The following is a 12,242-nucleotide window of genomic DNA, read 5'->3' as shown; positions in this document are numbered from 1 at the left end:
CACAAAATTATGAATTCAATTCTTTGGTGGGATGTGGTATTCTAATTCCTGAAAAATTCACCCATTAGGAATTCATCTTTTTTACCCATTATATCCTCACACAATTTTCAAAATTCCAAATCTGCCATCTACTTTAACCTAACAATGAGGACATTTTAGTAATTAGTACCACTCATAACTCAATTCCATATGGTTTAGTAAACAACTTCAATAGGAATCCAGAATCTAACTCCCCTTAATCCATATGGTTTAGTAAACAACTTCATTAGGAATCTAGAATTTAATTCTCCTCAATTCAACTCCTCCTCAATTCAATTAATCCTCAATTCAATTCCTCATAATCCAATTGCGGATTAGTAAACATGCCACTACAGTAGAGTAGTTTTTATCACATGACGATGTTGAGTGACAAGAACAATCCGAAAAGAGTCGGCAACCTTACTATAATCCCTCATTATAGTCTTCATGTATTAAATATGATAACAATTGGAGTATCACATATAACATTTTGTTCATGACATACCAATTCTTGGACTTTATTATGAGTTATAAAAAATAAAATAAAAATTCAAAAGAATGGCTTTTTGGTCATTTACAAATTTGATAATTCAATTGTTACTAAAAGAAAAAAAAAAGAAAAAAGGGAAATTATAGTTCAATGTAAAAACCCTTCTTGTTTGCCTAAAACCCTCACAGACACAGCAAGCAATCGCAACGCCACCACCATCACCATGAGTCTAATAGCAGGCTCATACGAGAAATTCATATGGGGCTTCAAGCTCAAATCCCTAAAACCCAACCCTGATTCTCAATCCCTAACCCTAACCCCACTCTTCTCCTACCCCTCCCACCTCTCCTCCATCACCACAGTTGCCACCGCTGGCTCTGCCGCGGCCTCCGGTGGCTCCGATGACACCATCCACCTCTACGACATGTCGTCCGCCACCTCCCTGGGCTCTCTCCACGACCACTCCGCCACCGTCACCTCCCTCTCCTTCTTCACCCCTCCCCATCTCTCATTTCCTCTCAACCTCGTCTCCGCCGCCGCCGACGGGTCGTTTTGCATCTACGAGGCCGACCCCTTTGTCCTCCTCAAGAGCCTTAAGCCCCACAGGAAGGCCATCAACGACGTGTCGTTGCACCCTTCTGGGAAGTTGGCTTTGACCGTTGGAAAAGACGAGTGCTTGTCGATGATCAACTTGGTGAGGGGTAGGAGGAGCTTCTATTGCAGGTTGGGGAAGGAGGCTAGCTTGGTGACCTACGATGGTTCTGGGGATAAGTTCTATATGGCTATGGAAGACAAGGTTATGGTTCATGAGGCTGAGGATGCTCGGTTGCTTTGCGAGTTGGAGAATTCAAAGCGAGTTCTATGCGTCGAGCCCGGCGAGGTTAGTTTCTTGGGCATTCTGTCTGTATTGGTTTTTTTTTTCTTTCCATTTTGCCTCCTTTTTGCATTTTTCAGTCTGCACATCATCATGTGAGTACATTGTCTTACACTTATTTACTTTAGTTGTGTGTAAGAATCCCAATATTGCCTTCTTTACATCTATCTGTAATTATTTACACTGCACAAAGCTATATATGTCTGCCATATATCTGAGGTTACTTGTGTTGGGGGGAATATTAAACCATTGATAAAAGGCATTTCTCCATTTGCATTTTTTGTGATAGCTCTACTGGCAATTCACAGTTCTCTTTTTGCTAAAATCTTTCTGACTATGCAATTCACAATCTTTCTTGTCTCATACTAAAGCAGTTTGTTAGAAAGGTTATTCAAGTTTCCCTAAATATTACATTTTAATTTTTGATAGAACGGAGTTTTATATACTGGTGGTGAGGACCGCTGTATTACAGCATGGGACACAAACAGTGGGAAGGTTGCATATCGCATTGAGGATGCACACCCTGCTCGTGTGAAAGGAATTGTTGTGCTTACAAGCAAAGCTGGTGCTGTAGCCGATGATGACCCATATCTTGTAGCATCTGCCTCATCAGATGGAGTTATACGCCTTTGGGATGTTCGCAGGGCTGTTAAGGAGAAGCCAAATCCATTGGCCGAGGCTAATACAAAATCAAGGCTTACTTGTCTGGCTGGATCATCTCTTAAATGTAAGATTTACCAGTGTGTGATGGCTTGATTTTTTGTTGTTGGATAGCATGTTTTCCCCTTAATGAATTGTAAGTAGTCTTGTTCTAGAGTTTTCTTTTTCTCCCATCATTTCATTAGTCGTTGTCGCTATAAGCTTGTATTGGCATGAATCTTGTAGGATAAGATTATCATATAACTTGGCAGTAAATATGTTATGCCATACGAATTCTACACACTTAACCAGTGGAATTTCTGGATGAATGGCTTTGACTTTTTGTTGTTGACTTGGTGTGTTGATTGAAGGTATAAAGAAGGATCTGACTATAGCCAAAATTTGACTCTTATATACACTCCATCTATATGGTCCTACTATACATGTTGCCTTTAGCCTAGCCTTAGTATGTGCTCCAACCCTTTACCTGATAAATGCTAAAGGTAAAATATGAATATCCAATTCTAACACTCTGATAGGAATCTATTATGATGACACTAGGCCTGTTGGATTTGCATGTTAAAAGTTCAAAACTAAAAGAAACTATTGGTCTTATTTTTGTACAATCTCAAGATCAGCTTTATATTGTGTTGGTGAGCTGTAGTACCTATCTTGATGTTCCAATATACCTGTCCTGATGCTGCCATATGAACATGCAATTATGACTATAGGAATGTTCTGTAATTCTTGTGTCAACTGATCGTTAGTTGTCTTATTGTTTTCTTTTTCCTTCTTGTACAGCTTTCAAACGGCCACAGATTGGAAGAAGCGATAACAAAGAGGAGCATGATGCAGCAACAGAAGGCGTATAAGTTATAACCAAATCAAAATGTCTGACCCAACAAAAATTGGCTTCACAGTCTTTGTAAAGGCTTTATATGTGTGTGCCTGAGAGATTCTTCAATTGCTGATAAACAGTAAAGGGAACTTCCAACTTATCAATTTTGTCGTAGAACTTGTTTGTATCAATGTTAGTTAAGTATTGGTTAATTCTGGGCCTCTTTGTATCTCTGGATTCTTTTCAAATTTTCTGGTAAAGAGATTCCCTTGTGTAATCCAGAGTTTTGAGTAAATTGTATGAAAGCGAATGCAGATCTCCCTTCGAAACTTCAATGTGTTCAAATGTAGTCGCACACATTTCCAAAGATAATCCAATATTTTTGAGTAAATTGTATGGAATAATGGAAGTGAATGTAGATCTTCCTTAAAACTTCAATTTGTTCAAGATGCAGTTGCATGCAAAGCGAAACATTAGCGCATTAATGCGTTACTATACCTTCCCAAATGCATCTTTTGCTTTCCTTTTATTTTCCTCTCTAAAATCGTAGTTCTCATACCGGGTGAAGTTTTTTAGTCCTAGGTAGTCGTTAATCAAATGCTCTATAAACTGGTTTTTCTCTTTTGACCTTTTGTTACTCTTCTGGGTTCAGGGCTAATATGTGGCTCTTGGAAATCCATTTACACAAAAAAAATAAAAAAAAAATCAATATGTTCAATGAATAAAATTGTCAAAAATGAAACAGTATTTCTATACTCCATCTCTGTCTCTTGCATCCTTGATTTCCCACTGCAGGTTTCTTAATATGGCATATATACCATCTGATCTTGGATTAGATCGATCCGCTACTCGGAACTCATGTAGACATCCATTTATCTCTACCCAGCTACAGCCGGGAGTTTTCTTTAGTCCTCTATCCCTGAGGAAACTCCTCATCTTAGCAACTCCATCCCACTTTCCAGCTGCAGCATATATGTTGGCAAGCAATATGTAATTTCCAGCATTTTTCGGTTCCATGGTTATAAGCTTCTCAGCAGCAAACTCTGCAACCCCAGGCTCTGAATGCAACTTACAAGCACTTAACAAAGGGCCCCAAACCCGAGCATCAGGTTTGAAAGGCATAGATTTTACAAGTTCTCTGGCTTCATTGACATGCCCAGCACGCCCTAGTAGATCCACCATGCAAGCATAGTGTTCCTGGCTTGGTCGACAATTATATGTTTCAACCATCTCCTTGAAACACACCTTCCCTTCTTGAACAAGACCTGCGTTTACGCAGGCTGTCAGTACTCCAAGAAAGGTTACTTGATCTGGTTTCAATCTCAGTTCCTTCATTTGGTTGTACAACTCAAAAGATCGACACCAGTCTCCATGCTTAGCATACGCACCAATCATAGAGTTCCATGTGACTTGATCTTTATCATTGATATTCTCTTCATCAAAAAGCTTCCAGGCCATCTCTATGCATCCACATTTTGCATAGCTGACTAGAAATGCCGTATTAACAGATGAAAGTGAGTTGAGGCTAAGTTTCACCGAGTACCCATGAAGGTATTTTACGTTCTCTAGTGCCCCTAGATTCACACAAGCAGGCAAGATGTTAATAACTGTAATGAAATCGACACTGATTCCCTCAGATTTCATCTTGGAGAAGAGAGAAAGAGCATCAAGTGATTGATCATGATTGACATATCCTTTAATCATTGCACTCCATGAAACAACAGTCTTGTTTGTCACAACATCAAAAACCTTTCGAGCCGAATTCAGACAATCACATCCACAGTACATGTCAATCAGAGAATTATGAACGGACACTTGATAATCTGAACCATTTCTTATCACATGAGCATGCATTTGTTTGCCCCAATCAGTAGCTCTTAACTGTGTAATTGAAGAAATTGCTGGGATTGCAGTAAATAAATCAGCTCTAATGCCAGAACTTCCCATGCATCTTAGTAGCTCCAGTGATTCCTTAGGGTACCCAATTCGAGAATAAGCTGATATCATTATATTCCAAACAACAGAGTCCTTCTCAGGCATTTCTTCAAATACCAATTTGGCATATTCTAAATCACCTAACTTGGCATACATAGACAACAATGCAGTATTCACAGACAAATCCACACACAAATTGCTCACAACAACCAAACAATGAACAGCCTTTCCCACCTGCAATGAGTTCAAATCCACGCTTGACCTCAGCAAGTTAATCACAGTAACTGAATCAGGTTCAAATTTCTCCATTGCTTTTCCGCTTTGTGAACCCTCAGAAGTCAGAGAATTCCATTGCTTTCCCTCATTTTCAAAATTACCATAGCTTCTATACATATCAACCAAAGCAGCACCCACCAGATCATATGAATCAAAACCCAATTTCACCACATGCCCGTGAATCTTTGCCCCATTTCTAGCATCTGAACAGCAAGAACATGACTTCAAAACAAAAGGGTAAGTATTTCCCTCTGGGTACATTGATTTCATGACCATTTCATTGTAAACCAAAAGGGCTCTCTCAAATTCACCAAACTCTGACAACTTTCTTAGGATTGTATTATACAGAAGGGAACTTCGGTCACTGATAGAGTTGAAGACTTGTTGGGAAAGACTGAGGGCGCCAAGGTTGGCATAGCAGTCGATGAGTTTGGATGAGAGTGTTGGGTTTTGGTGCAGACCATAAAGGACGAACCTGGCGTGGATTTGCTGGAGTTTTTTGGGATCGTTGCAGAGGTTCAAGAGGGAAGAGATTGTGTTCAATGGTCTTGTTTGGGTCGCGGGAAAGTGTAGAAATTTGAGAAGGAAGGGGTTGTGGAGAACATGTCTTGACCGTTGGGAGGGAAGCATGTTAGGCAGAAGTGACCCCAATCAACATCTTGGTGACGAGTTCACATAAAAATTGGGGCTTTAGTTGTTTAGTGGAGGCATCATTGCTGGCATAGTAGAATAGAAAAATCACTTTTTTTTTTCTTTTTTCCAGACACTTTTTTTCCTTTTGAAACCAAGAAAAATCACTTTTTCAAGGGTAAACCAAACAGAGAGAGAGAGAGAGAGAATTTATTTCAGTGTCGAAATAGAGGAGGGAGAGCTAAACAGAACTTTCCGTTATTTCTGGAGTTGCTGTCCTCTAAAGCTAAGCATATTGGACAACACCGATGAAAGATTTGAGCTTGTCTCAGCGCCAAGCAATCTCTTTCGTCTTCCCTCGTATTTCTCTCAATTCCCAGTAAACCCAACACTCAATTTTTCACTTCAAATTCTACAGGTAATTCCAGATCTCCCTTCTCTCAATTATTATTTGCTTTTCTTCGTCTTCTTCCATGTTCCTTTAGATTCCACCATTTTTCTGCAACAATCTCTTCTGCTTCATTTTAATTTTATGTTCCCAATTTGATTCTTGATTGAACATATCGGGTGTTTGGTTGCTGAGAAAATGTTGGAAAATAAAAGAGCAGAAATTGATGCATAATATTTTTTCTTCATGTAGGAAACAGGGGAAAACTAAAACCCTTAAAGCAATTGAGCTTCATCCTGCTATTTAGATTGGTTAGCTAACTAATTGCTTTGGTTAGTGCGGTTGGCAATTCAGTTGCTTAATTAAAAGATTAATTTGATATATACAATGGGAAGTTGAGGCTCGTTCTCGACGGGGACATATACATATAACAAAATAAAGGTTTCACTTCTGGCGGTTTATCCTTGGAACATAGTGCTGGTTAAAGTTAGTGCGTTGTTGGAGGTGTAGTGTTGAAGATTGAATTTGATGGAAGTGGATGGAAGTGCCTCAACAGTTTCTAGGGGTGCTCAATCAATTCCACTACAATCCAGGCGGCAGAGAGGTATGTTTTTCTGGTCCTTCCCATTCCTAGTCATGACTTGGTTGCCTTAGATGCTGCTCTGAAACTTTATTTAGGTTCTTTTCATGTGGTTCTGTAGCACAGATTGTTAAAAAATTGGCGTGAGTGGTCATTAACCATGTTCCCTCTAATCGAGTCACAAATACATTGATTTATTGATTTGTGATATCTTAAGAGATAAGACATTGTACTTTTGTCAACTATATCTAGCAGTTCAGCTGGAGGCTAATGCCTCGGATGATTTTTTTTTTCCAGGGAAAAGGTTCATAAAAGATAAGACTTTGTACTTTTGTCAACAAGAGTTAAATCTAAGAATATGTTATCAAATTCCACATGAAGAAGGAGAAATTAACTCAAAAGCTTGAAAAGGCATGATCATTGAAAGTAGGGAAGGAGAAAGTAGAATGCAGTTTAAGATCAAATTGTTGTCATGGCTTTTGGGAAGAGGCTAACCTGAAAAGGCCTTAAAGTCTGGTTGCACATATGCATATGCTTTAAGCAAATGCGTGACTCATCTAATTTTATCTATGCATGCCTTCTTTGACCTTTTTGACATTTGGAACAATTGTTCAACGTTAATGGCATGGAGCCATACAATCCGCCAATTCTTAATTTGCTTTTAGCATGAGTCTTATTTGAAAAGAAAGAAGACTTTGCACTTTATTCTTGTTCACACAAAATGGTTATGTTTATGGTGGTTTTATAGCTTTCTATCAGTTTGCACAGCAGAGCCTCCCCGCTTGTAAACCTGTCCTCACACCAGCATGGGTGAGTTATTAAATATCATAAGCAACTTCTTCTGTAGTATGTTATTCACTTTGTATATGTGCTTTGTGATATGGACTATCTTCTCTGCAGGTGATTACTACATTTTTATTGGTTGGTGCCATTTTCATACCTGTTGGGCTTATTACACTTCATGCCTCCCAGAACGTAATATCTTGTCTCTGTTGTTCATTGGTTCTTGTTTTCAGCTGCACCCGTACTTATAGTGGAACATGAATCTGTGTGTAACCATTTGTTTGACATTGGATTCATAGGTTGTAGAAATTGTGGACCAATATGATACAGAGTGTGTCCCGGAGGCATACAAGAGCAATAAGGTGGCCTACATCAAAGATAACTTAATCTCCAAAAACTGTTCTCGGTACTTGAAGGTAATCTTTTCTTTGTTCTTGTCTAGACCTTTAACTATGACATTCCTTGCGACTTGTTGATTGGATTTCTTGTCTGCTTCATTTAAGGTTGTCACAGAATATGAAACTACATATTGTCCATTAATCTAGATAATGTTCATCATCATCGTCAATAATTGATTCTACGGAGCTTGATCTGTTAGGGTTGTTTTAAGAGGCAAGGCCATAAAATAACATTGTGTAGTAGAACCGTAGATGAGGAGCTGGTGGTAGGCATTTTTAAGAAATCAAATCTAGGAAAGGAGAGAATTAATGCAATAATTGCTTGCTACCCGGTGAGTGGACAAACTTTTTTTCTTTTGTTTATTATCCAATATCCCGTGATGTAAGAAACTGATGCATTTCTGCTAAGCTGTTGTAGTTTCATTATTCAAGTTTCTTTTAAGATTGGTTAAATCTTAATATGCTGCAAAACCCACGGCTACTTATTCAATTGTGTTGACTTTGAATTCTTCCATAATAAATTGGAATTATTGCACAGTTTTATAAGCTATTCCCTGAGGTCTTGGCACATGCCTTCCCAAATATTTTCCTAAATTCAGAGGCTCTGATTCCAGTAGTTTGTGTAGTTTCCAATAAACCAAAAGCTTCCACAGATTGGTCTGTGTATGTATTCACTTTAGGAACATTTCTTTATTAAATACTTTTTATTTGAAACTTATCATGCATTGGTTTGACTGTGTTGTTTTTATTCAATCATGTTGTTTTTCAATTTTTTTACATATTCGTCTCTTTTTGAAGGTTTACAAGCATATGAAAGCTCCAATTTATATCTACTATCAGCTTGATAACTACTATCAAAACCACCGACGGTGAGAACTCTTGTGTTTTTATTTTTGGCATAGCAAGGAATCCATCACTTGTTCTGATCTATCTTTCTTCCTGCCTTTTTTTTCCTTCACGTTTTTCTTTATTCCATTATTCTGAAATGACTTGGTTTCTATATTTCCAACAGTTGCCTTCTTCTATGAGATTCTTCATGATAAGCTTATAGTGCTTTGAATTCTTTCAAACAACTACTGCAGGATAATATGTAGTTTACCTGGCCTTCATACTTTAGTCATCATACATCTTTATTTTGTAGATCCCTTTGGCTCCGTCTTTACCGTTATGAAAAATCTTTCCTGAAGATATATCACAGTGGGGGAAAAAGAAATTTAGGTGTAAAACCTTACACTCTCCTTGAACCGTTGTAATAATATGTTCAAATTTACTGATCTATATGGATCGTTAGTATTATAGGTATAATTGACAAGATTGAATATTTTGCTAATCCAATGGAAATTATTTTGGAGAAATTTTTTGTTCAAAAATTTCCTTTTCTTTAATACCTGTCTCAGTTTTCTTTTTCTTGTTTTTTGGTGAAAATTTCAAAGGGAAACTTGGAGAAGGTCAATAGTGTCTTTGTTGTGCAGATTTTGAAATAACAAGATTTATACCTGAAGATCCTTTCTCTTCTTTTTTCTTTTTATTTTTGTTTGTCATGAAAATTCTGTAAATCCAAATGTTTACCAAGTATTGTTCCTTATTCTATTAATCAAGAAAAGTTAACTTTGATGTTACTTGTTTTGATCTCCAGCCTTACAGTTTTACTAAGCTGATTCCCAATTTTTCAGGTATGTCAAAAGTAGAAGTGATCAGCAGCTTTTACATGGATTGGGTTTCAATGACACAAGCTCCTGTAAACCTGAGGAGTCCAAGAATGGTCTTCCAACTGTTCCTTGTGGCTTGATAGCGTGGAGTTTGTTTAATGATACCTATACTTTTATTCGTGGAAGAACTGAATTAAAAGTCAACAGGAAGAACATAGCATGGAAGAGTGACCGTGATCACAAATTTGGGAAGCATGTATATCCCTTTAATTTCCAGAATGGGACCTTGATCGGTGGTGGAAAGCTAGATCCAAGAATTCCTGTAAGTATTAGAGCTGTATAACAATCTATTAATTTGCTCTCTGTGCAACTACACCTTTGGATATGATGCCACCATTTATAGTTCATGGTACCTTTATGCAAGTACTCCACCTGAAGTTGTCGCCCAAGATTTGTACTGTCTAGTCAAAAATATACCTTTCATTTTTCGTTATTTACTTGAGATATTAAAATGATAATAAATGGTTGCATATCAAAACACATTAGAATGCCTCCATTTTTGCGTCTATAACCAAAGTCAAAGAAGTTATACCATGTTTCCAGTCCCAAAAATCAGTGCCTATACCAACATAATATGTGATATATATGCATATGTTTTTAGAAATATATCTAAAGTTTTTATCAGGCTCTACTTCCTGGTGGGTCTCACCTGGCCAACTGGGCCATTTGCAAAGGATGCTGTTAAAATAAAAATAAAAAACCTCCCTTGTCTACCGCTACAAATTTTCTATAATTTCCTTGGAGTAAAACTAAGTTCTTATGAAAGTACAATATTTCTGGAGTTTTCATGAACTGTAATTTTTCTTTATTTAATTAGCTAAGCGATCAAGAAGATCTTATTGTATGGATGCGGACAGCTGCGCTCCCCAGTTTCCGGAAGCTGTATGGTAGAATTGAAGAGGATTTGGATGCAGATGATGTTCTAGTAGTCAATCTAACGAACAACTACAATACTTACAGTTTTGGTGGGAAAAAGAAGATTGTCCTTTCAACATCAAGCTGGTTAGGAGGAAAGAATGACTTCCTTGGGCTTGCCTATACTTTTGTTGGTTCGACTTCCATATTCATCTCTATTGTCTTCTTGTTGCTACATATGAAAAATCCAAGGTAAATGTGATATATCATGCTTGACTTCTCCATCTTCTGTGTATTTTCATTGTTGCTACATCTGACATGTAAACCCCATATAGTACTAGATTGTTTTTATTTTTGGGTCAATTACCTCCAAATATTACTGACTTCAGTCTTAGATTTTGCTGACAAAGTGCTTTGTTTTCTAGAACTCTTTAATTGCCGTAACTGGGTTGCCTTCTCAAATTTTCCCTGCCACTGGTTGCAATACTGATTTGGTTAGTTCCTCATTCATATTTGTTTTTCATGCCTTAATTCTTTCCCCGATAAGCTAAATGGCTAGATCTTCAAATCTGTTTCTTAGACTTTATGCTGTCTTTGTCTGTTGCATTATTTGATTTGTTTATGTTTGCAGGCCCAATAGGGAAAGACCTTATCTGCCTTGGAACAAGCAGAGCGTTTCCAGCAGAAGATGTGATGATACTTTATGAATAGTTTGAATCGTGTGGATTTAATGTAACTTCAACACCTACACGTGAATTATCAAAATGTCGAGCGATTTCAAAATGTACTTGCAAAAGAGAAAGGGGTTCTTTTTTGTGTAATATAGAAGAAAAACAGCATTCGAGCTAGTTACATGTTGTACATGCTACAGAATTTGTTCAGTCATTGATGACTGGTTTTCTCTGTATTCTTGTACTATAAGATGAAAAATTAGTTTGGATGAAACTTTGTATTCAAATGGGGGTGAATGGAGCTTGGTTTCTATTTTCAATAATCTAAAGCAATCTTTGTGCTTGATAAATTTCAATCACAGTCAGTTTGAGCTGTAGGCCTCCTAAATCAGTCCCAGTCACTAGCTAGGATGAGATTGGGTTTAGGTCTGGATTTTTTTTCTCTTTTTTTTTCTTTTACTATCTTGGGACTCAATTCAATTCTTAATGTCTTATCTTATCTGATCCATGCACAATTATGCTGATGTCTATTTATATATATATATATATATATATATATATATATATAAAATAGGAGTAGGATATATAAAGCAGCATGTAAGATGAAATTTTTATCCTATTTTTATGAGGATTTTGCATCCTTTCAGCTAAAAACAACCTTCATGCAAAATTTAGTTTTGAGACATGTTCAAATATGGGTTTACTTTGCATAACTGATTGGTGTACATTCCTAACCAAGCTTTCCAATGCCTTTCCTCCTTACCCTATTTTTCGGACCCTATCATCTTTGAGCCCTATAAAACTTATGCCTCTAGCCCATAGCTTTCGTAGTTAAAAGCAAAGGGCCCCTACACCATTGGATTGCTAGTTCCTTCCCCTTTCTTGCATCCTCCTCCTCCTCCTAGAATCAAGAAGAAGAAGGAACTAGCAAGGATCTTCACAAGCATTCTTTTTGGAGAGATAATGGGGAAGAGTTTCAAAAGCATGCAAAATTGGGGAGAGGTTGCACCTGCATCCCTTTCGAGAAAATCTTCTAGGGTTTTGACAAAACTAGAGACCATAATTGAAGAGGGGTCAGAAAGCAGCTTTGAAGGTGGGCAAAAGGGGATGTCTTTGTATGTTCTTCCTTTGCTCCTCACTGGGTTTATGTACATCATG

At 37.5% G+C, this 12,242-nt stretch overlaps 3 protein-coding genes across 5 annotated transcripts; 2 read left to right on the top strand and 1 right to left on the bottom strand.

Annotated features, from left to right (window-relative positions):
- The first annotated feature begins 653 nt into the window (after positions 1-653).
- Positions 654-3,136, top strand: LOC110774088 (Transducin/WD40 repeat-like superfamily protein). Its single transcript, XM_021978618.2, has 3 exons — positions 654-1,388; positions 1,812-2,109; positions 2,823-3,136. Exons 1-3 carry the CDS (start codon positions 732-734, stop codon positions 2,891-2,893), a joined length of 1,026 nt encoding a protein of 341 aa, XP_021834310.2. The 5' UTR covers positions 654-731; the 3' UTR covers positions 2,894-3,136.
- A 362-nt stretch (positions 3,137-3,498) lies between these two features.
- LOC110774044 (pentatricopeptide repeat-containing protein At1g11290, chloroplastic-like) lies at positions 3,499-5,700 on the bottom strand. The gene has a single exon (XM_021978567.2). It carries the CDS (start codon positions 5,698-5,700, stop codon positions 3,610-3,612), a length of 2,091 nt encoding a protein of 696 aa, XP_021834259.2. The 3' UTR covers positions 3,499-3,609.
- Positions 5,701-5,977: 277 nt separating this feature from the next.
- Positions 5,978-11,440, top strand: LOC110774045 (LEM3 (ligand-effect modulator 3) family protein / CDC50 family protein). 3 transcript variants are annotated; one of them, XR_015835165.1, is made up of 10 exons: positions 5,978-6,118; positions 6,341-6,692; positions 7,417-7,478; positions 7,569-7,643; positions 7,751-7,867; positions 8,648-8,718; positions 9,523-9,820; positions 10,376-10,665; positions 10,839-10,907; positions 11,045-11,440. XR_015835165.1 is itself a non-coding variant. In XM_088251771.1 (8 exons), exons 2-8 carry the CDS (start codon positions 6,617-6,619, stop codon positions 10,667-10,669), a joined length of 993 nt encoding a protein of 330 aa, XP_088107897.1. In that variant the 5' UTR covers positions 5,978-6,118; positions 6,341-6,616. The 3 variants fall into 3 exon arrangements, 1 of the variants encoding a protein (XP_088107897.1); XR_015835166.1 differs by lacking the exon at positions 7,417-7,478; XM_088251771.1 differs by lacking the exons at positions 10,839-10,907; positions 11,045-11,440 and having other exon boundaries at positions 10,376-10,669.
- The last annotated feature ends 802 nt before the right edge of the window (positions 11,441-12,242 follow it).

The sequence above is a fragment of the Prunus avium genome, chromosome 4 (genome assembly GCF_965620075.1).
Source record: "Prunus avium chromosome 4, drPruAviu1.hap1.1, whole genome shotgun sequence".
Taxonomy (NCBI): domain Eukaryota; kingdom Viridiplantae; phylum Streptophyta; class Magnoliopsida; order Rosales; family Rosaceae; genus Prunus; species Prunus avium.
The sequence above is the reverse complement of the archived record's forward strand: the minus strand, read 5'-3'. Positions and strand labels throughout refer to the sequence as shown.